General features: G+C 40.4%; 1 protein-coding gene across 4 annotated transcripts in view; it reads left to right on the top strand.

The window, feature by feature from the left end:
* The window catches only part of TP53BP1 (tumor protein p53 binding protein 1), a 90,343-nt gene that overhangs the window by 57,907 nt on the left and 9,614 nt on the right, over positions 1-22,822 (top strand). For 2 of the 4 annotated variants that reach the window (XM_053927611.2, XM_024568496.3), the window contains 8 exons: positions 468-671; positions 5,423-5,480; positions 7,885-7,977; positions 11,819-12,302; positions 15,736-15,888; positions 18,742-19,013; positions 19,660-19,809; positions 20,103-20,533. In XM_053927611.2, coding sequence (XP_053783586.1) covers positions 468-671; positions 5,423-5,480; positions 7,885-7,977; positions 11,819-12,302; positions 15,736-15,888; positions 18,742-19,013; positions 19,660-19,809; positions 20,103-20,533 — 1,845 coding nt within the window. Of the gene's footprint in view, positions 1-162; positions 300-467; positions 672-5,422; positions 5,481-7,884; positions 7,978-11,818; positions 12,303-15,735; positions 15,889-18,741; positions 19,014-19,659; positions 19,810-20,102; positions 20,534-22,822 lie in introns of those variants that run through there. The other 2 variants (XM_045202180.2, XM_045202179.2) reach the window with 2 other exon arrangements.

The following is a 22,822-nucleotide window of genomic DNA, read 5'->3' as shown; positions in this document are numbered from 1 at the left end:
ATATAAGGAAGGGACAGCAGGCAGGGTGAAAGTACTATTAATTTAGTACCCTGGATGATCAGTTTACTGTTCGACAGGGCAAGAAAATGTAGATCCTCCTTCCCTAAAGCAGCTAGTAGTCTTCTACATTAACCTATTTGTTTTCTCTAGTCAGTGCTGGGAGGTAACAATCATGCCGTCTGGAGTCTCCTGCTACCTATGCCTGATGCTGGCAGATGTGGGTTGGCTGAGGGCTCATGCAGCATCCTTTGTCCAGATGCAGAAGTGGAACTGAATCCTGTTGCTCCTCTTAAGACCAGGTGTTAATACTAGTGTGTAGTTGTTGATACATGTGACAGGGTCTATCCTAGGAACCCCCTTCAATCCTGCAGAGCTGTGGAGCCAAACAGGCAAATTGATGACCTTGAGTTACTGTTTTTTGTATTTTAGTATTCTTCCTTTCTTTCTTCCTCCTGCCTCCCTTCCAGATACTAGCAACTATCCAGAAAGCACCACAGCAAACAGTGATGTCATGTCTGAAAGTGTGGTGGAGACCAATGATCCCATAATTGGGAATGAAAAAGGAGGTTCTGGGACTGCCCCAGAAACAGATGACAAATTGTGTCTAAGAATGAAACTGGTCAGTCCTGAGACTGAGGCAAGCGAAGAGTCTTTGCAGTTTAGTCTAGAAAGTAAGTTTTATTTTTATGTTAATCTTGCGTAATTAGTAGCTCCATATCGTCTGAGAAGTAGTGATTATATTTTTTCTATTTATAGTGATTGATACTTTTATAATTATAAATATATTTGTAAAATCTTACTCTGACAGATTTAATTCTTTGTTTTTGGCCCATCACTGTCATGTCACTGAAGATGCTTCATTTTATAACCTCTATGGCTCTGGTTATATCTCTGTTTTAAACTGTGTTGATACTAAGTAATTGGTTTCCATATTCAGAAACAATTCAGAAGAGGGTAGAAAATTTAAGATTGTGGATTCAAGTTGTAGGCTTATGTTGACTATTTCCCACATTAATTCCAAGTTGTCTGATATGGCTAAAATACAGAGAAGATACAAGGAGTGGCTGCAAAATAGAGACCAGATTCTGAAAGGCCTTTTATATCATGCTGAAAAGCTGTAAAATTGTAGGCAAGGGAGTAGTGTGATTAGATTTGCTTTTTTAACAGGATCAGCTTAGTATTTCAAAAGTTGTGTTTTTATGCATTATTCCTTGCCTTGCCCATTTCTTATTCTTCTGCCTGGCTAACTCACAGAAAGTGGGGTGGGCATGGCAATGAGGGATGAATTTGAGAGGTTAATAGTAGAATAGGGACAACTTGTGACCATTTGTGAATATAGAAGAAAGGGGGAGGAAAAAAAAATACAGGATGATTTTATATCTATATTGTCATAATAGCACTCCAAAGTAGATATCCTTATTTCCATTTTGTTGATGACAAAACAGACAAAGAGAGGTGTCTAAGTTGTATAGCTGTTTTCACAGTAATTGGTAGAAAGTAGAGCTGGAGTTTGAATCAGATCTGATTCCAAAGCTTATAATCTTTTTTTTTTTACTAAGTAGTTTGTAAATGCTGTTTAATGGAGTTAGAAGAGGAACAAGTCTTAAAAGAGATTGTAAAAGAACATTCAGAGAAGAGGACTAGGAGAGTATAAAGCCATGCTGGAAGGTTATGGGAAGGAGAGTTACTAGAAGAAAACAATGTCAGATGCAGAGGTGAGGTCTAGTAAGATATTTCTAAAAATGTACATTTGATTTGGCAATTAGGATCCATTTGGTGACTCTAGCAAGAACTATTTAAGTATAGTGGTTTGGGTGGGAGCTGTACTGAAGATAATTCAGGAGTAATGGGGAGAAGAGGCAGCAAATGTATTCTACTTTTGAAAAGTTTTTGTTAAAAATATGATGAGTTAGAGGGAAATGCAGGATTAAAGGAGATTTTTCATTTTTAGGTTTAGAGAGGCCTAAACAGGTTTATAGACTGAAAGGAAATCTCCAAAAGAGAGATGGATTAAAAATGAGGGAATATGGTTTCCAGCCAAGATGGAGGCATAGGTAGATCCACTTGGGTTCCTTGCACAACCAAAAGAAGGACAATGAATTTAAAAACAAAAAACAAACATAACTGCCAGAAAATCAAACTGTATGGAAGTCCGACAACCAAGGAGTTAAAGAGGAAACATTCAACAAGCCGGTAGGTGGGGTGGAGATGGGTAGCAGGGGCAGAGAGGACAGGGCAAGGCAGTGACCGGAGGAGCGGGCAGTCCCATATTCGAGGAGGAACAACTGGGGAATGAAAAGTCTGCACAACCCAGGGTTCCAGCACAGGGAAATAAAGCCTCAAAATCTCTGGTTGTAAAAACCTGTGGGGATTGTGGTGGTAGGAGAAATTCCCAGCCTCACAGGAGAATTCATTGGAGAGACCCACAGAGTCCTAGAACTACACAAGCCCACACACCCAAGGAATCAGCACCAGAAGTGCCCAACTTGTTTGTGGGAAGTGGGGGAGGAGACTGAAAGCCAGCAGAGAGCCCAGCAAGGGGCATTGTTCCCTTTCAGACCCCTCTTCCACATACAGCACCACAACATAGGGACATGGGTTGCCCCACTCTGGGGAATACCTAAGGCTCTGCTCCTGAGAACATAATAGGCCAGCTGGGACAAAAAACGTATGGCTCAAATGAGAGAACAGATCAAAGCTCCAAAAGCAACTAAAATACAACTAAACGATGAAGAGATAGCCAGCCTATCAGATGCAGAGTACAAAACACTGGTAGTCAGGATGCTCACAGAAATGGTTGATTATGCTCGCAAAATAGAAGAAAAAGTGAAGGCTATGAAAAGTGAAATAAAGCAAAATATACAGGGAACCAACAGTGAAGGGAAGGAAACAACTCAAATCAACAACGTGCAGCAGAAGGAAGAGTTAAACGCCCAACCAAAGCAGAATGAAGAAACAAGAATTCAAAAAAATGAGAGGCTGAAGAACCTCCAGGACAGCTTTAAATGTTCCAACATCTGAATCATGAGGGTGCCAGAAGGAGAAGAGGAAGGGCAAGAAATTGAAAACTTATTTGAAAAACATAATAAAGGAAACTTCCCGAATCTGGTGAAGGAAATAGACTTCCAGGAAGTCCAGGAAGCTCAGAGGGTCCCAAAGAAGTTGGACCCAAGGAAGCACACACCAAGGTACATCATAATTACATCACACAAGATTAAAGAGAAGGAGAGAATCTTAAAAGCAGCAAGAGAAAAAGAGACAGTTACCTACAAAGGAGTTCCAATAAGGCAATCAGCTGATTTCTCAAAAGAAATCTTGCAGGCAAGAAGGGGCTGGAAAGAAGTATTCCAAGTCATGAAAGGCAAGGACCTTCATCCAAGATCACTCCATCCAGCAAAGCTATCCCTTAGAAAGGAGGGGCAGATAAAGTGCTTCCCAGATAAGGTCAAGGTAAAGGAGTTCATCATCACCAAGCCCTTATTATATGAAATGTTAAAGGGACTTAATCTAACAAAAAGAAGATCAAAAACTGTGAACAGTAAAATGACAACAAAGTCACAACTGTCAACAACCGAACCTAAAAACCAACCAACCAACAAACAAAAACTAAGCCAACAACTAGAACGGGAAGAGAATCACAGAATTGGAGATCACATGGAGGGTTATCAGCAGGAGAGGAGAGAATGGGGGGAAAGGTACAGGGAATAAGAAGCATAATTGGTAGGCACAAAATAGACAGGGGGAGGTTAAGAATGGTATAGGAAATGGAGAAGCCAAAGAACTTATATGTATGACCCATGGACATGAACTAAGGTGGAGGGGAATGCAGGTGAGGGGGGGGAGTACAGGGCGGAGGGGAGTAAAGGGGAGAAAAAAATGGGACAACTGTAATAGCATAATCAATAAAATATATTTGAAAAATTTTTAAAATGAGGCAATATGGGAAATACTTGATGGATCAGGGCCCTGAGAATGTTGGGAGGGAAGGCTTTCAAAGGCCGCAAGTAGAGTGGGTGGACTTGAATAAGAAGGACTTGTCATTCTCTGAGAACAAAGAAAAGACATTTTAGCTAATATATTTTGAGTTCTTACTATATGCCAGGCATTTTTACATGTACAGCTCATTAAATCTCATTACAAACTTAGAATATTTTATCTTTTTATGAAGCTCTTATTATCCTCATTTTACAGATGAGGAAACTGAGGCATGTAGCTATTAAATGTAGTAGCCTGAATTCAAAGTAGTTCCAAGAACCAGAAGTCCAGTTTCAAATTACGGTGCTATTCTGCTTCTCATTGCTTATTGATTTGAACTTTAGAACCTCAGTAGAAATTAAATTTTACATGTTTCCATCCTTATCATCATCTTTTCTGAGATCAAGTAGGGCTTATCAAGAGAGTATGTGGTAGCCTCGAATCTTCAGTTTTGAAATTACAGTTGGAAAGATCTTAAATGGAGCTAAATGTTAAGGTGGTAAATGTTAACACCTTTTCTGATAATAGGAGCATAGGATCAGGCACCATACTCAAAATTTTACTCATTTCATCCTCATAACAAACCTATGAGATTGGTCCTGTTTTATCTCTCTTACGGAATATAAAAGAGAACTGAGTCAGAAGATGAAGGCACGTACTCGCAGGTTGGACTGACTACTAAGCGCAGGGGCCAGGGCCTGTGCCAGGTTTCTGTTTCAGAGGCAGGGCTCTAACCAGTAAACTTCCGCTGTCTCCTCGATGGACTATTTAGGTTATGTTGGGCCAGGAACTTTTACAAACATACAAATATATTTGTTATTTTTTTCTGAGGCTGGAATAACTTGTCAATGAGTAAATTTTAATCCCTTGACATAGGACATTGCTTTGTAAATATGGGGTTCTTTTCAGTATCACCCTTAATAATTTCTTGAAAATGTTTTGTTTTTCAATTATCTGTCCCCAATTAGGAAGTACTTGAATACTTGTATGTGTGGGTTCTCATAAAACTGTACACTATTTAAAATTTGTGCATCAACTGAAGACATTTTTCTACATAATTTATTTTATTAACATTTTCTTGTTTATTTTAAATTTATGTGATTTTTAACTTTTATAATTTTTTAGTTTTTAAAAAATATTTTACTACATATATTTAAAATCCTTGTATGAGAAGACATGAATTCAGATTAAGAAGTTGTTTTATTTTCATTTTTAAATGTTACTGCTTCATTGTATTTCTGGACAAACTGATTAGTCTTCTGTAGGGAGGTTGAAAAAAATTGATGATAGAAGTGAGAGAAACTTGTACCGTTATAAGAAATCTTTTCATTTTCACTTATTACTGTTTCCCATTTCTTTATTTGTTGCAAATGCTATCAGAAGAAGTTTTTAGGTGTGATACCAAACGAATTGTATTTCTCTTTTCCTTCCTTTTGTTTTTCTTCAGAGCCTGCAATTGGTGAAATAAAAAATGGATCTACTGCTGTTGCTGAGGCTGTTGTCAGGTAACCAGAGCTGGTTGCTATTTAGAGGAATTCAATATACAAAGCCACTGTACTGAGGGGAAGGTTTATCAAGAGAGGAAAAACTTAAAATATAATTCCATCATAAAGGATTTAACAATGTACTGAATCTAACGTAGACTTTTTAAGTCTAATAAAGCTTTTGCTATAAAAAAGGTGTTTACCTTTCTCCCTTTTATTTATGTGGGAGTGCCCTTTTTTACCTTTTTCTGCTGGTGAGGCTGAGCTGCTTGTTGCTTTGGTGAGAAAATGGGTGGTTTAACAAGACATGGCCTTAGACCTTGTTCCGTAGACCTTGATCCCCTACTCAGTTGCAGCCTCAGGCCATTTTCTCTTCTGCTTGCTAAACTGCCCTCTGCTTTGAATGATTATTTTTGCTTTGTCATGAATGTTGTAATGCTTGAGGATGAGTATACTCCACCCTGAGGCTCTGCTGGTAAGCTTTGCCATCTGGTGGCTATGCGAGTAGAATGATTTTATGAGTTTCTGGCATGAGTCATGCAGCATGAAAATACTAGCAGCAGCTGGTGAAATACAGGTGAGAATGTTTAAATGAGGCTAGGCAGATCCTATAAATAAGTAAAGCAGCCTAAGTGCAAGAGCTGGAAGGTTGGGGATGACAGCCTGAAGAACAGGGGGCGTGGGTAGTCCCTGTTCAACTCCAGCCTACTGTTACCATGTAAGAATGCAAACAGGTTGCCAAACCTCTAATTTTTAAAGAGAAATCTGGGTTTTAAAAAATAAAATTTCATGCTTGTTGGGTCAGATAAGGACTTTTTGGACTAAATTTGACCTTCATTTGAGAGTTTCTAACCCTAATCCTATCTAAATCCTTTGATCTGTACTTAACTATATCTTAGATTAGTTGTTCTCTGGACTGTTATATATTTAATCTGAAAAATAAGTACCGTAGGGTCCTTAGTCAGTTGAAGACTAATGATATGTAGTCTTACAAGTTGAAAAATGGAATTTATACTTGATCTTTTTGGTTTTAACAGAGTTGTATATTAGATAAGTAACTTGTTATTAGTCTGTACATGTGCCCTTTGAGTGGAATGTAGGGTTGGAAAAATAAGGGGAATACTTGAGGTAGAGGGTTGGATTGGTGGATTATAGAACGAGATAAAATTCATTGGGATTGTTGTAAAGTAAATTTTGTATATGAGAATGTAGATTTTCAAAGTCTTTGACTATTCACTTTCCCATTGGGTTTATGATAAGAAATCATTTAAAGTAAGCTCTGTTAGAATATTTCTTTTATTTATTTATTTATTTATTTATTTAAAGGCTTTACCTATTTATTTTTAGAGAGAGGGGAAGGGAGGGAGAAAGAGAGGGAGAGAAACAGCAACATGTGGTTGCCTCTCTCGAAACCCCCGCAGGGCGACCCAGCCTGCAACTCAGGTATGTGCCTGGACTGGGAATTGAACCAGCGACCCTTTGGTTTGCAGGCTGGCACTCAGTCCACTCACTGAGCCACACCAGCCAGGGCTGTTAGAATATTTTAAATTCTCATTGCTTCCTCTGCGTTTAGGTAAAGCCATACCACTCTGTTTTTAAACAAAGTGTCATCTGTTTCTGGGCTCTGTTCAGATTATTTGCTGTCATCTTTCTGTCTCAATTATTTCACTGTTGAAGGTTTCAGGCATATAAAAAGCGGAGAAACAGTATAATGAACCACCATGTATTCATCACCCAGTATCACAAATGACCAACTCATAGCTAATCTTAATTTGTTTATAAATACATCTGGTATTCTCCTCCCCACTGGATTATTTTGAGGCTAATTCCAGCTTTATATAATTTTATCTGTAAATATTTCAGTGCTATCTCTAAAATATAAGAATTCCTCTTTGATCTTAACCATAATACTGTCATGCTATTAAAGTTAGCAGTGATTCCTAATGTCAGAAAATATTCAGTATTCAGATTTGTCTGATTGCCTTACGAATTCTTTTTGCAGTTTTTTTTTTTTCAATCGAGATCCGAACAAGGTCTGCACATTATGTTTGATTGAAATCAAACTCTCTTAATCTAGAGGGGGCTCCTCCCTCTATTTTTCCCCCTTTCTAGCAATATATTTTTTGAAGAAATTGGGTTTTGTGTCTTACAGAGTTTTTTTACATTCTGGACTTCACCGATTGTATTCTTATGGTATTTAATACAGTCTACCTCTGTCTACCTTATTTCCTGTGATTCTTTCTTGAGAGTTTTTAGTTAAGCTAATTTGAAACAAGTACTGTAGGAGGAATTTGCATTTTGGTGTAAGGCATTTTTGAGTTTGGGATGCAGAAAAAAGATTTTATTCCCTCTGTGCCTAAAAGGATAATCTTCAGAGGTATGTTTCCTTTCAAAACTAACACAGTATATTGCTTTTTTATCTTAGTCCCCAGAAGACCATGTCTTTGCTTAGTTGCGCCTGTGAAGCCCAGCAAGAGGAGGAAGCTTGGAATCAGGATCCCTGCTCTGTACCTACCAGGCAAGCATTATTTTCGTAGTATATTGTGGGTTATATTGACTCATAAAGTGGTTGGTACCAAAATCTAGAATATAGTGCTATAAGTTTATGAACTTGAGCTTACTTTTTTATCTGAGGGATGGTGGCATATTCTAGATGGCATTATAGATGAGATGTCATGAGATGTTTTATTAAATATTTTATAGATGCAGAGTTTTGTCTTTATCTGCCAGTTCTGTAATTTGAAGTGATTGTCCTCATAAATTTATGAAACTGTATCTTTCTGTATTTCTAAGATTTATTCCCTTTTTCCTAGTTTTGGAAATGTTTAACAGACCTTTTATTTCCCTTTAGTTACCCATATAGGGCAAAACTGAGATGCTCAACATCCCAAATTTAAAGTTTGTCAGAACTGATGAAATTAAGATTTTATCATAATTTCTGTACTCCATAATCTCTTTGAACAGCTTTGAAGCAGAGAACATTTTGTTTGAGTTACAAATATTTCTTCTCTATTTTAAATAATAAAAAAAATGTTTGGAATACATGAGTGTTATTTTTAGTGTAGGGAAAGAAGTAATGATGATGGAAATAAGCTTGTTTTTTTCATTATGAGATGGCATCTGTCCTCTCTGGAATTTAGTGAGTTTGTAATTAGAGAATGTACTGATGTTTGTCAGCAGGTATCTAATAGTGTTATTTACAGCATAATTTCTGTGTTTTTTATTGATAGAAATATTTAAAAGAAACCTATCAGTGCTTTTATTGGGCATTCTGATGATTAAATGTGAGCTTGTTGGTATTCTTGGGAATCAGCTAGCCCAGGTTATGTCCCTCTGTTGGATCAAGAAAATTCTTGGGTGAAATGCCACTTTGTGTGGTTCTAAAATTGGTATGGTAGTGGTCCAGCAATTACCAAATTTATCAATGCCATTGTATTGCTTTCCTATTTTATTAGAATACTTTAAACTGGAGAGGCCAGGATGCCTGTGATCTTGTTTGACTTCGGGAGAACAAGGGCCAGCACATCTAGCTCGACTTGACCTCATTTACTCCATAGACAGATCTACACCGAGAACAGAATGGTTAGAAGTTTGTTAAATATGGAGACTTATTCTTCTCTGTTTCACTTAGGATTAATTTGTCGAGGCCTTTTTATGGTAGGATTTCTTTTTCTGAATCAGTTTCTAAATCTGGCATAGAGTGACCCGAGTAGAATTGTGTAGCTGGAACTCATGAAGAGAGTTGTGGTCCTTTTTTTTTTAAACCATATATCATGTTTCTCTTGTCTTCTAATGCTCTTTGTTCTGGTGCTAAAGATTTCTTCTTTATTGTATCTTGGGACATTAATACTCGTATATATCTCCTTGGCAGATATTTCTCAGTTGCTTTATTTATTTCTAAAGATGTATGAACTTGGCAGGAATGGGCAACACTTTTTATAGAATGTGTTGCAGTTAGGCTTTTGGTTTTTATCTATTGTTCTGTGTTGGCTTTAATCAGCAAATCTTGCCAACCAAAACTATATATATTCTATATGATCCTGGGTGGGAACTTATGATTTTAACATCATTTCATTTGACCGATGCTAATATGAGAATGATAAATACCAAAATTCTGATATTTGATAAGAATTTGCTAAATATTTCTAATATTGCAATGAGATACCTTTTGTCTTTAGAGAAGAATTGTTCTAATGAACTCTTTGGGGGGGAAAAGTCATCTAATATTTATTGATTAAGCATAAAAACGTCCCAAAGAAAACAAAGCTTTGCTTTAGAGGGTAAAATCTATTATGCAATTCTACCCTAAATAGCTTCTGCAATAAAATGTGTAGGCTTCTTTAAGCTTGAGGAACAATGGTAATTGAATTCTTGAAATGGTTAATCAAGTCATGTCTCTTCTAGTTTTTGACTCACTGTCATCGGTGGTTAGCTGTGATATGTTAGATGTCTTAAAGATTCAAACATGAGTATTCAATTTATAAAGAGGATGAAATGCGTCTTCCTGATTGCTTTACCTTATGCAACTGATGAGCATCTGCTGTGTGCCTAGCAGTGTCCTAAGAAATTTTTACATAAGATCACTGTTACAGACTTCATCAGAAGTTGGTGTTACTCATCTGTCTCCTGATGATCTTATTTACCTCTTTCTTACCTCTTCTTCCTCCTTGGATCATATATTTCAGTCAGTTGAGGTTCCTGACATTCAGGGCCTGAGCTCCAACAACCAGATGTATTCCAGGCTCTTGGCTAGAACTCTACTCTAAATCCCTCTTTGACTTCCTGTTTTAGTAAGCTGAGCCAAACAAGACAGAAACCTCAGAAACCTCTCCATTTCTCTTTCTTCTTCATGATGCACAGCAGAGCAATCCCTAAAGGTGAGAGCTCCTCCGAAGTTGGAGACAGCTTTTTCTGTGTAGATGAGCATCTCCATCTTTCTCCAGCCAAATGCTTAGAGCAACAGATGACATGGTTTCTAGACCCTTTATCATCCTGGATGTTAAATCTGGGGGTCTATCGGTTTATGCCTTGTAAAATATGACATCACAAAGTGAGATTCCAGATACATTCTTCCTGTGGTCAGGCCGGAATGGATCCTTTTATCTTTATTTTGGCTGTTATGCACTTAATGTAGCCTAAAAATGCATTAGTTTGTTGTTGTTTATAGTATACTGACTCATTTGAACTGGTAATTTACTAAAACATCCAAAATTATGGGCATTTTCTATATGCATTTGCTACTTATACAATTAGCTTATTTAACCAGAGAAGATTCTCGCAGTTAACTGAGAGAACATGAATTCTTTTGGTTAAAGTACATTTATTACGCACTTAATTTTATATTAATCTCTGTGGTAGGTATTTTAGGTATAAACTTGAATAAGACATCAGTGTTAAGTTTCTGTGTAACTTGCTCACTTGGGCCTTTTTATTCTGGTGTATTGTTAAGGACATTTAAGAAAGCCACTAGGCACCTCAGAGCTTCATGGTATCTGGCTTGCAGGAGACAGTCATCAAATGCTTATGAAATAAATAAGTCACTGATAGCCAGATGGTGAGACTAATGAAGTACCATAGACTGTATCTTGAGAACTGTCTCTGAGGCACCACGCCATTCTGAAATGGTTAGTTGTCGATGTACCAGTATAGCTGGCAAAGCTAGAATCTTACTACAACTCTGTCCTTTACAGATCAGGTTTCTTTTGCTGAAATTGTTGTCTAGGGTTAGGTATATCTAAAATTCTGGGTGGTGTTTTTTAAAAAATATTTTATTTTAGAGAGAGGAAGAGAGAGAGATGTCAATTTGTTGTTTGACTTATTGATGCATTCGTTGGTTGTTTCTCGTTTGTTCCCTGGCCATGGAATTGAACCCGCAACCTTGGTGTATCGGGACAGTGCTCCAACCAACTGAGCTACCCAGTCAGGGCTAGGTGTCATTTAAAGAATGTTAGACCCATTTATAAAGTCAAGAGCCTTTTTGATCTAATTGGTCTTTTTTGAAGTAGATCCCTAAGCTGCCTTCATTGTCTATGACTTCAATAATGGTTTTATATCTTTATGTTTAACTTATTTTCCTATGTCAGAGTTCATAGCTGGTGATGGGAAGAAATGTTATAACTATTTTATCATCATGGTGGAATAGTCCTATGTGCCGTTGTTTTTCTACAGGAGTGAAGTTATGATGGAAAACCTCGTAAGGTGATATTCTTGTTCATTTTCTCCCTCATATTTTTCATATGGTCAAATTGTGGTTCCCCCCTTGCCAGTACACACACACACACACACGTGCACCAACACTTACTTGACATGGTTTCTTGTGCCCTTACTTCACATGGTTTTTTTATGTGGTTGATTCTCAGGGGGAACTCACTCCATTTTCCAAGTACTCAAGATGAAGAGGAGAAGGAAAAATTGGAGGGTGACCAAAGGACCAGGCAGCATCAACAAACTATAAAGCCCAGTAGTCCTGTCAAAGACTCTTCTTCGCCTACCTCCCAGCAGATGGCCATACAGGAGCCAGCCAGTCCTCAAGGTGAAGCAATGGAGACAGATGTGCTAGAAGGCCAGAAAGAAGGGTGGAATACCAACCAGGAAAAACCTAGTAAGGCCTTGATTGAAAGGCCCAACCAAAATAATGTAGGAATTCAGACCATAGAATATTCCCTACGGGTCCCAGAAACTGTTTCAGCAGCAACCCAGACTGTAAAGAATGTGTGTGAACAGGGGACCAACACAGTGGACGAGAACTCTGGAAAACAAGATGCCACAGTTCAGACTGAGAAGGGGACTGGTGAGAAACCAGTCATTGTTCCTGGGGATGATACAGAGTCACTCCATAGCCAGGTGAGAGAACTTACCGGGTACCCCAGGGGCCCTGATTTGAACTTTCTGGATTCCTGGAGGATTTCATTTGTGGTACTTTTACCTAATGGTAATTATTAACAACTTTGTATAGACCAGTTATTAAAAGACAAAAACAACTGAATTTCAGGATAGAGATAGGGTAGTGAAAGTTACGGGTAGCTATAACCAATAAATGGTCTTTTAGGGAAAATGGAATGGTACTAGAGTTTGTCAGGTAGGTCTTTCCTGGAAAAGAAAGCCAGGAAGACAGTCTGGGTCCTATACTTTTTTTTTTTTTTTTTTTTAAAGATTTTGTTTAATAATTTTTAGAGAGAGGGGAAGGGAAGAAGAAAGAGAGGGAGGAAACACTCATCAGTCGCCTCTCACACTCCTCCATCCAGGGACCTGGCCTGCAGCCCAGGCATGTGCCCTGACCGGAAATCGAATAGGTGACCCTTCAGTTTGTGGATGACTTCCAGCCCACCGAGCCACACCAGTTAGGGCTGGGTCCTTTACTTCTTCAGGTCGTTCAGTCTTTTCCTTTGGCTGTCGTCTTTCGTCCTCCTTTATAAGTACTATAAAGCTAATTACTTTTCCTCCAAGTCTGTTTCCCAAGTCGAACTGGGAGAGTAGACAGTAAAGGAGGAAGGAGTAGAAGAAGTATGAAGGGTAGTGTATCACAGTATTAGAAACAAAAATTGGTGACAGGGACAGAGAGAGACAGGGAAAAGCCTCCAGGTGACTGGAGACTGCAGAAAGGCTCAGACTCGTCTTAAAGGGAGAAAAGGATATGGGCTGATGAAAGTGAGGCTGGAGGAAGAACAGATTCTTGGGAATAGAGCAGGGAAGTAGTTCCTAGTTATTGAACACCTACAGTGTGTCAGCATTGTGCTCAAGACAACCCGTGAGGTTGGTATTGTTATTCCCATGTCACAGGTAAAGAAACCAAGCTGAAGAGAGGTTAAGTAACTTGCCCAAGATTTTGCCATCAGTAGGTGGCAGAACTGGAATTTGAACTCGGCATGTCTACTTCAGAATCGGTATTCTTTTCATTATGCTATGTTGCTTTTCTCTTTTTAAATCATGGCCTGTGTAGTCTTGTTCTGTTATCCGTGCCTATCCAAAAATTTATAGTAACACAGTCTGGAGACCTAAGACCTTATCAGTTCATACAGATTCAAAATAGCAATGGCCTTTTGGACATAGGGGCAGTCACGTATCAGATCCTTTTGAGTCTGATTATTTTCATCCTTAAAGTGTTTGCATTCTGCCACATAATTTTGGTTTCTCTGCCTTTATAAAAAGTTAAACTTGATCTTAAGATAGCAATCATGTGGGAGCCACTATTTTATAGTTTCTTTTTCTTCCTTATATTCTCTGTCTGTAGAATAGGGAAGTAATCCCTTCTCCTATCCCTTTAGAGATAGGAGTGATGATAGGAGCCAGCGAGCAGTGTGGTTAAGGCCCAGGCTTTGGAGTCAGACCACTTCATCTGCGTATTGTGAGGGTGAAGGAGGTGGGGCGTGCAAAGCCCTCGGCACTGGACCTGGGACACAGCGAGTGGTCTGTAAATGTTGGCCGCTGCAACTACGTATTGATGATGATTATTTTAAATACTATTAGTGCTGCTGTCACTACAACAACCACTACTGATACTACTAGTAGTATACTCCTGTGTCATGCAGAGTAACATAACACATTTAAGAGCTAGTTGCTCCTGCTAAGAAAAGAAAGATGCTAGAAAAAGATCGATGGTGAATGGATAGAGTTTCAGTTGGGAAATATGAAAAAGTTCTGGAGGTGCATATGGTGATGTTTGCACAACAGTGTGAATGAAAATGAGGTTTTCCAAGTGTCAGAATTTTTTTATTCCCTGCAGTCTGGGTAGGACTCGGGCCAGTGCTTGAAGAAGAGTATAGACAGTCTACCTTTGACAGCCTTTGAACTTTCAAGTTCGTTTGGAGCCACATTTTCTATGAAGGGAAAGTATGGTTTCATTTTCATTTTGTTATATTCCTTTAATAATGACAAGATTCTCGAGTTATTTTATCTTTACAGAAATCACTTTTCAGAAGACTGTTTAAAGAAAGAGTAAGCATAGCTTTCTCTTTATCTGTCCTTTGCCATTTCCTTTCTTATTCTGTCAGATATGTTTAAGTGTCTCTTTTGAAACAATTATTTGTCTGGCTGTTGTAATGGAAGAATTACAGGGAGGCTTCATGGCCACATTTCAGGGATAAGTAAAGCACTGAAATCTTTTGGACCTCTCCGGTCCAGGGCCCGACCGTGAGTGTGCAGGCCAGAGGTCCAGGCCGGCGTGCCTCTACTGCGGGGGCACCTTGACGACTGAGGTGTGGCAGGCCAGTGCGCAGGCCATTCATTACCCAGAGTTGTCTGTGCAGAAGTATTTTAAAGAATTGGCCAAGTAACATCCCATGCTTTTTATTTCATTTTTATTACTTACATAATATACATGGCTCCATTTTAGTACATACTTTACCTCTAAGATGGGGTTGGAGTAGGAATTATTCAGGTAAATTATTGAAAGTTGTAAGTAAATCAGAATCACATTGTCATGAAAAAACGTAGACTCTCCATTATTACAGTGGTACATGTAATTCTTTTGAAAGACTTGGGTAAATTGACACTGACTGCTGAAAGTTTAGTCTATAGGGGAAGTGAGCGGGGAGAAAAAGTGTGCATTCCCTCCTCCTCAGAATTGCAGAGCCAGTGGGGTGGGGCGAGGGTGTGAATGGGGATAATGTGATACAGGTGCTGGGAGAAAGCATGTATGTAACAGTTGTCGTAAAAATGTAGGTCTTACTTAAACTATTATTTAACTGATTGTTCTCTTTGGTACAACTAGGCACAAAATCCTAAGTTTTTAATGTGTTCTGTTTCTGGACACTAGTTCAGTTCTTTAGTTATAATCTACTATTTGGAATATTAAATATTTCATATTTAATTCTAGGAGGAATCAACTTACCTTGTTCCAGATATAAACCAACTATAGTTTCCCCTTACTAATGCAGGTAAAACAAACTGCACTGAGATGAACAGATTTTATATAAAGTTCTAGAGAATGCATTCCTTTTATCTAAAGAGCTGTTTCAAGTATAAACCTGAAAGATCATCATCTAGAAATAATGTTTTACTTAAATATCTTAGATATAAGTGCTAGATGTTACGATTTTTATTTAGACAGAAATAGGTCATTTTCAAGGATACTGATACAAATTCTTCCTGGCCTCTGGCTGTAGAGCTGGTCCATCCCTGCTTTTATCTGTAGGTGCATACACAGCAGAGCAGCTGGAAAACTTCATCACACTAGATCCATGGAGCCTCTGAACAGTGTTCATCCTGAAGAAGTTGACTTGTGATTCTGCCGAATAGCAGTGAGACCCATGCTTGTGTTCTGCACTTTCTGTCACAGGGAGAGGAAGAGTTTGATGTGCCTCAGCCTCCACGCGGCCATGTCTTGCATCGTCACATGAGAACAATCCATGAAGTTCGCACGCTTGTCACCCGTGTCATCACGGACGTGTATTATGTGGATGGAGCAGAAGTAGAAAGAAAAGTTACTGAGGTAATATTTACTCTGGGTCTATGTGGCAAATTTATTTCAGTAGAAAAATTACCCTGGCACTTCACTGCCACCTCCCCATCCCCCTTTCCTGTGCCGCTAGCTACTAACACTTCGTTTTCCTCCGTCTTTGTGTTAGGAAGATACAAGAACCAGCTAGGAGTCTTGAATCCTGTGTCTTTTCCAACCATGGTTTTGCCATTTGACCTTTGGCTGCTTATTTAACCAGTCCCATCCTGCTTTCCATTTTCATACAGAACAGATTGATAAATCTCTGTCATATACAAGAACAAATATAAAGACTTTATGTATCATTTTTAATCCTTGGAGATTCTAATGCAGCTTAGAATTTCTTGCTAGGCTGCATGTTTTCTCATTGTTTTTCATTGTTTTCTCATGTGTCTTCATGTTTATTCACATGTCCTTTCTTGGTCCCCATCCTGGGTGGTTATGGGCTTGTCAGTAAGCAGTGCACCTTCATCTGTCAGCAGGACTCACTCCCAATGTCAACATAATGCTGGCACTTACTGACTGCCGTATTGGACAGCGTTACATGCTGACTTTGTTTACATCCAGTACTGGCTGAGATTAGACAGATTTTCTAGATTGAAGATCTGGCACCTTTCTTAGTACATATGCTAACATTTGGGAAACATTTTATTAATTGATAAGAGGCACCACTGTTTTCTCCCTTCACTCAGCACTTTAATTCTGCCAGCTACTCCTGTAGGAAGCTGTACTCAGGAATAATTAAACTCTGATATACAGTTTTATTAAATGGAATATATTATTGCTGTAATTTATTAATGGGCCACTGTGATCCTCATGTCAGAAAGTGTCAAACTAGTGCATTTGGCACTAGTTTGAGAAATTATTTGTGTTCTTTCTTTATTACATACCCAATAATAATAATCCCAGAAATATTTCTTGTAAAATGTTGATTCATCTTCAGTTATAGGTTTGTGTAATTTTTTCAATGTTATTACTGTTTTGTAAAATGGGTGAACTTAGCAGCTTTATAGAAACAGTTTGCTTTCATGAAAAGTTTTTGTAACTGTTGTAAGTCTACATTGAACTCTATGGCAGGTACTACATTGAGTGTTATGCATATTACTTAATTATGTTATATGATGTTTTCTAAAGTATATTTTCTGACCATAGCAGGCCTGCTAGATACCCTGAGGGGAAAACGAAGTTCCATGGTCATAAATATTTAAAGTAATATTTACTATACCCCTTTGGAGTATAGTTTGGGAAGCGCTGCCATAAATAAAGAATGATAGCAGTGAACATTCATTGAGCACTGACTATATGCCAGGCACTATTCTAAGGACTTTAAATGATTTAATTTATTTAAACCTCACAGTTAAGCTTTGATGTAGATAGTTATTCCCATTTTGCAGAGGAAGAAACTGAGGCACAGCATGTTAAAATAACTTGCTTAAGGTTACATAGGTATAAATAGAGGAAGTAGAATTCAACCCCGACAGTCTAGTTCCGGAGCCCACATTCCTAACCACTGCACTACACTGCCTTTTAAGAGTGAAAGTAATGTGTGCCAAAAGGGAAGTATGTATAGTAGTTCAGAGGAGGAAGAAACTCATCTGAAGGGAAATTTAGATAAAATCTTTCTGGATGTGGGCCAGAAAGTATTTGAGTTGGACACAGAAGATTTTAGGTATCAGGAGATAAGGGGAAAGGGTATTCCATACAGAAGGCTTCCATAGAGCAAAAGCACAGAAGCAGAAAGTATGCAAACACAGGTGAGAACAGTCTACTCTAGTTGGTGTGCGCACAAAGATGGGTAGTGGTGTGGAGGTGGACAGGCTGAGGTCAGAGGACTCTGGGAACTTTTCTTTTCTCATCTCTTGCTGCCTTTATTTAGCATCTTTTAAAAATTTTATTTGTTTATTTACCAGCAGATTCTTTTTACTATGATCCTAGCATGTTGGTAGGCACTGGGAGTGTGAAGATAAAAAGACAGTGTCCCGCCCTGGCTGGTGTGGCTCAGTGGATTGAGTACCGGCCTGCAAACTGAAAGGTCACTGGTTTGATTCCCAGTTAGGGCACGTGCCTGGATTTCAGGCCAGGTCCCCAGTTGGGGGTGTGAGGGAGTCAACCAATTGATGTTTCTCTTCCTCTCTCCCTCACTTCTCTTCTCTCTGAAAATAAATTTAAAAAATCTTAAAAAAAAAAAAGACAGTGTCCTTGTTCTTTAGGAGCTTACACTTCACACGCAGCAAATTCAAAACTTGCTGGTTGCTGTAATGGAGATGTGGAAAGATGAGTTAGGGAGAAGAGATGGAGCCTATTAGCCTGCCTGAAGGTGGCTAAAAGGCCTCACAGAAGATACAGCGCCCAAGAGTATGGCAGATGACATTGAGAGGTAGGGGAGGAGGACATGGCCGGCAGAATGAAAAGTTGGGTAAATATGTAGATAGCATGGCGTGCTTAATGAGTATTTAGAAACTCAGTATGACAAGAATGGTAGAGCAGGGAACAATGAGAAAGGATGCTGTTGAGGTTGGTAAGGGCCTAGAGCATAAGGGTTTTGTGTATCATAGAAAAGAGTTTAGATTTGTGTCTTCTGTTTGTTGGAGAGCTATTAAAGAATTTGGGGGAAAGGGAGTGATGTGCTTAGATTTGAGATCGACACTTGAAGGTTTTAGATATTGGGAGATAAGGGGAAAGGGCATTCCATACAGAAGGCTCGGTGAGAAAAGGCACCCATGTTATTAATTAATAACATTGCACATTGGACAGGCAGAGGATGCCATCTCTAGGTTTTCTAACAGTCATATTAACATTATGTTATTGTGATTTCTTTTAGCTTTTGTATCCATTTCTTCCTTGCAGGAGACCGAAGAGCCAGTTGTAGAGTGTCGGGAGTGTGAATCTGAAATTTCCCCTTCAAAGACTGGGGGCTCCTCAGGTGACCTGGGGGACATCAGCTCCTTTTCCTCCAAGGCATCCAGCTTACACCGCACATCAAGTGGGACGAGTCTCTCAGCCATTCACAGCAGTGGCAGCTCAGGGAGAGGAGCCGGACCACTCAAAGGGAAAACCAGCGGGACAGAACCCGCAGATTTTGCCTTGCCAAGCTCCCGAGGAGGCACAGGAAAACCGAGGTGCAGACAGGGTCTCCAGAGAGAGAGCCACAGCAAGGGCAGGGTTGCTGACATTTTAAATATCACAGGAAAAGGGGAGTAATGGGGACATCCCCCCATCCTCCATCTAGGAGAAATTAAGTCCTTTTCCTCCCCTTTTGTTCCTATCCTGTTTGGGGTTTGCCTAGGAGGTGGGGTGCTGCCTGTGGGAGTTAGACTTCCTTAGAAAATGTGGAAAAACAGGTGAGGGGACTTTGACAGTGCTGGCACATGCTCCTACCACCCCCTTTTTTTGCAGCCTGTAAGTGTTTTGGCTAGAAATACAGAAAGTTTGGGGAAGTGGCCCCAATGTGACACATCCCCTAGCTTTTTGTTACTCTCTGCAGGTATCCAGAGCCTGAAGTACGAGAGAATGTGTGCTGTTTTTGAGGGCAGCAGTAGGAAGCTTTGTCAGGAGGGAATAGACTTGGGTAGAGGAGGACGTCCTTAGTACCCTGCATTCCCACTCCTCAGCTGATGTTTTGGTGGTGGGTGTGTGGACCAGCTTCCCGCTGCCCTAGAGGTCCAGCACATGTTGGCCTGACATGTAGTCTGAGGGCCAAGGGGAGACTTTGGGAAAAGGATTCAGTAGCAGGTGCTATCAGACTAACCTGTCTTCATTCTCTAGTCCTAGAAAAGGGGTCAGTCAGACAGGGGCGCCAGTGTGTGAGGAGGATGGTGATGCAGGCCTTGGCATCAGACAGGGAGGGAAGGCTCCAGTCACGCCTCGTGGGCGCGGGCGAAGGGGCCGCCCGCCTTCTCGGACCACTGGAAACAGGTACCCGGGTAGTGTGAGATATACTTAGTCTATGACTTGTTTAGGAAAAAAGGGCATAGAAAGAAGAGAGGGGATTAGAGAGTATGTGGGGTGTCATGAGGGAGAAGAGGGGCCCACACTGACTGGGGAGTGGGCAGGGATCAGTGTGAGGCCACTGAGAGACCAGGCTTATGCCTGCGATGGGGTCATCAACAAATGGGCTGAAGAGACCCATGGACAAAGGAGTGGGAAAATTGCTAGGTGTTTCTCTCTTTTCATTCTCACTGTTTTCTCCTGTCTCTTACTCTCTTTAGAGAAACAGCTGTGCCTGGCCCCGTGGGCATAGAGGACATTTCACCCAGCATGTCACCAGACGATAAGGCCTTCACCCGTATCACGCCGAGAATGCCAGACTCCACCAGACGAGCAGACGTGGGTGCTGGTGCTTTGTGTCGAAGCAACTCCCCAGAGATCCCTTTCCAGGCGGCCACTGGTCCCTCTGATGGCTTAGATGCCTCCTCTCCAGGGAACAGCTTTGTAGGGCTCCGTGTTGTTGCCAAGTGGTCGTCCAATGGCTATTTTTACTCTGGGAAAATCACGCAAGATGTCGGAGCTGGGAAGTATAAATTACTCTTTGATGATGGGTACGAGTGTGATGTGTTGGGCAAAGACATTCTGCTGTGTGACCCCATCCCGCTGGATACGGAAGTGACAGCTCTCTCGGAGGATGAGTATTTCAGTGCAGGTAATGAAAAGAGCAGTCTGCAGGGATTCGGGGCAATCCTCTCTGTCAGAAATCCTATTCCTATGACACTGGTTAGTCTCACCATTGGCTTTTTGTTCTTTCTTGCTTGTTTATTTTTGATAAATGTGTTATTTTGGAATAATTCTATACTTACTGAAAATTTGCAAAGTACAGGGCACTGATAGTAAAGAGAGTTTCCATATATTTCTCACCCAGCTTTCCAGCTTTCTCTATTGTTAACATCTTACATTAGCATTTGTCAACACGAAGAAACCAGTGCTGGTCAGCGTAGCTCAGTTGGTTGGAGAGTCTTCCCATAACCAAGAGGTTGTGGGTTCAGTTCCTGGTCAGGGCACATACAGGGCAGGGGAACCCAAAAAACCACTTTCCCCTGCTAGGTGAGTGTTGTGGTGAGAACGTGTCTGTGTCAGCGCACCAGCTGGTGTGAGAGGCCGTGCTGGGCTTCAGTGAATTCTTTTTGAAGACTCAGCGTGTTTGCCCATTTCATGATGGGTGATTTACGAGCACACCTGCCCACACTGTGCTGAGTGTTCAGCATCTTTTGACCAAAAACAGCATGACCCCGTGCTCCGCTCTCCCTATTCACCCGATCTCATCCAGAGTGACTTTGTTTTGTTTCCCTGGATGAAAATGTCCTCAAAGGGAAACATTTTTGCCGATGTGGAAGATGTGAAACAAAAAACAGCAGAAGCACTAAAAGATACCCAAATTGATGAGTTCAGAAACTGCTCTGAGCAGTGGAAACACCCCCCTGCCTTCCCCCATCTATTCCATTTTTTTTTTTTTATGGTGCCCCTTCGTGTCTAGGTTTTGGGACTGATCCCTGGCCCGGGTGTGTGTGACCCCCCTTTGGGAACATACGGGAGACAACCAGTCTATGCTTCTCTTTCTTACCGATGTTTCTCTCTCCCCCTCCCTCTCTCTCTAAAAGCAATGAAAAAAATATCCTCGGGTGAGGATTAAAAACCAACCTTGTCTTATTACTATTAACTAAATTGTGGACTTTGGTTGGATCTCACCAGCTTCTCCACGCCCCTATTCTGGCTGGGGACCCAGTCCAGGGTCACCACATTGCTTTTGATCCCCGGTGTACTTTGCTTCTCACCGGTGAGGTGACAGTTTCTGCGTCTTTTCTGGTTTCTCATGACCTCCGCAGTTTTGGGGAGTGCCGTTCAGGTATTTTGTAGAGTGTCCTTCAGTTTGGGTTTGTCTTATGTTTTCTCCTGATTAGATTGGAGTACAGGTTTTTGAAAAGAATGCTTCGGAGGGGAAGTGTCCTTCTCATCACATCGCGTGGGGTAGGTGGGTATGTGACATCCGCAGGACATCGCTGGTGATGGTAACCTTCGTCATTAGGTTAAGGCCGTGTTTGCCAGGTTTCTCCCCTGTATAGTTAGTGGTTTTCCCTTTCCATTCTCTATTTTTCACCACTGAGTTTTAAACTCACTGCCTGCCTTGATGGGAACCTAGTAGGTGAGTGTGGCAGATATATTGAGATATTTTCGCTGAGGAAGAAGTTGTCAGTGCTGTTCGTATGCCTGCACACCCACCATTTACTTTCTGGTTTGAAAAAATGGTACCTGTTTTGTTTTTTCTGAAGCGGCCAGTTCCCCGTACTGGTGAGGGATTTCTGATTGCGACGACTATTTCATGTGCCCGTTCTTTGAATATGTTGCCTCGTTTTTGTGCACTACATACTTGTATTGAGTTTGTCGTTTAAAATTATCCTTTCTGGGGATGTTTGTGAACATGGATTGGGATATAGGGGGCAAAAATGCCTCCCTGTTGAAGTCTCCCCAGACTCTTGTGACTTGGACTCCCGAGTAGTTGATGTTTGCCCCTTTGTTCTACTGTTAAATGGGCCACTTCACCTTCTGGTTCTGGTTAAAACTTAGCTCTAAGTGACATCAGTTAGTAGGATATGGGTCGAGGTCTTTTATGACCTGTGACTTACATAGTTCGTATCAAATGCATTTGTTCTTCTTTCAGGGGTAAAGCCACCCTTGGAGGTCCACGTTTGGCCCTCTTAAGACAAAGAGACAATTCTGTATCCAGAGTGAGTTACGGCATCAAGAGGTGGGATTCTGTGTCCCCATTTGTTGAGGCTGTCTGCCAGTGTCAACACTGGACTGCTTCTGGTTCTAGTGGCTCTTCATTAGTGTGACATGCACTGTTGTACCTGGGCTTATTTTTGCTTTTGAGGGTCTTTGTGATTTATTTTGGTGATGGGAGATTTAGGCCAGTGGGTGAACAAGCAGGAGAGAGTGA

Source organism: Desmodus rotundus, chromosome 7 (genome assembly GCF_022682495.2).
Source record: "Desmodus rotundus isolate HL8 chromosome 7, HLdesRot8A.1, whole genome shotgun sequence".
NCBI lineage: Eukaryota > Metazoa > Chordata > Mammalia > Chiroptera > Phyllostomidae > Desmodus > Desmodus rotundus.
This window is presented reverse-complemented; position numbering and strand designations above follow the sequence as displayed.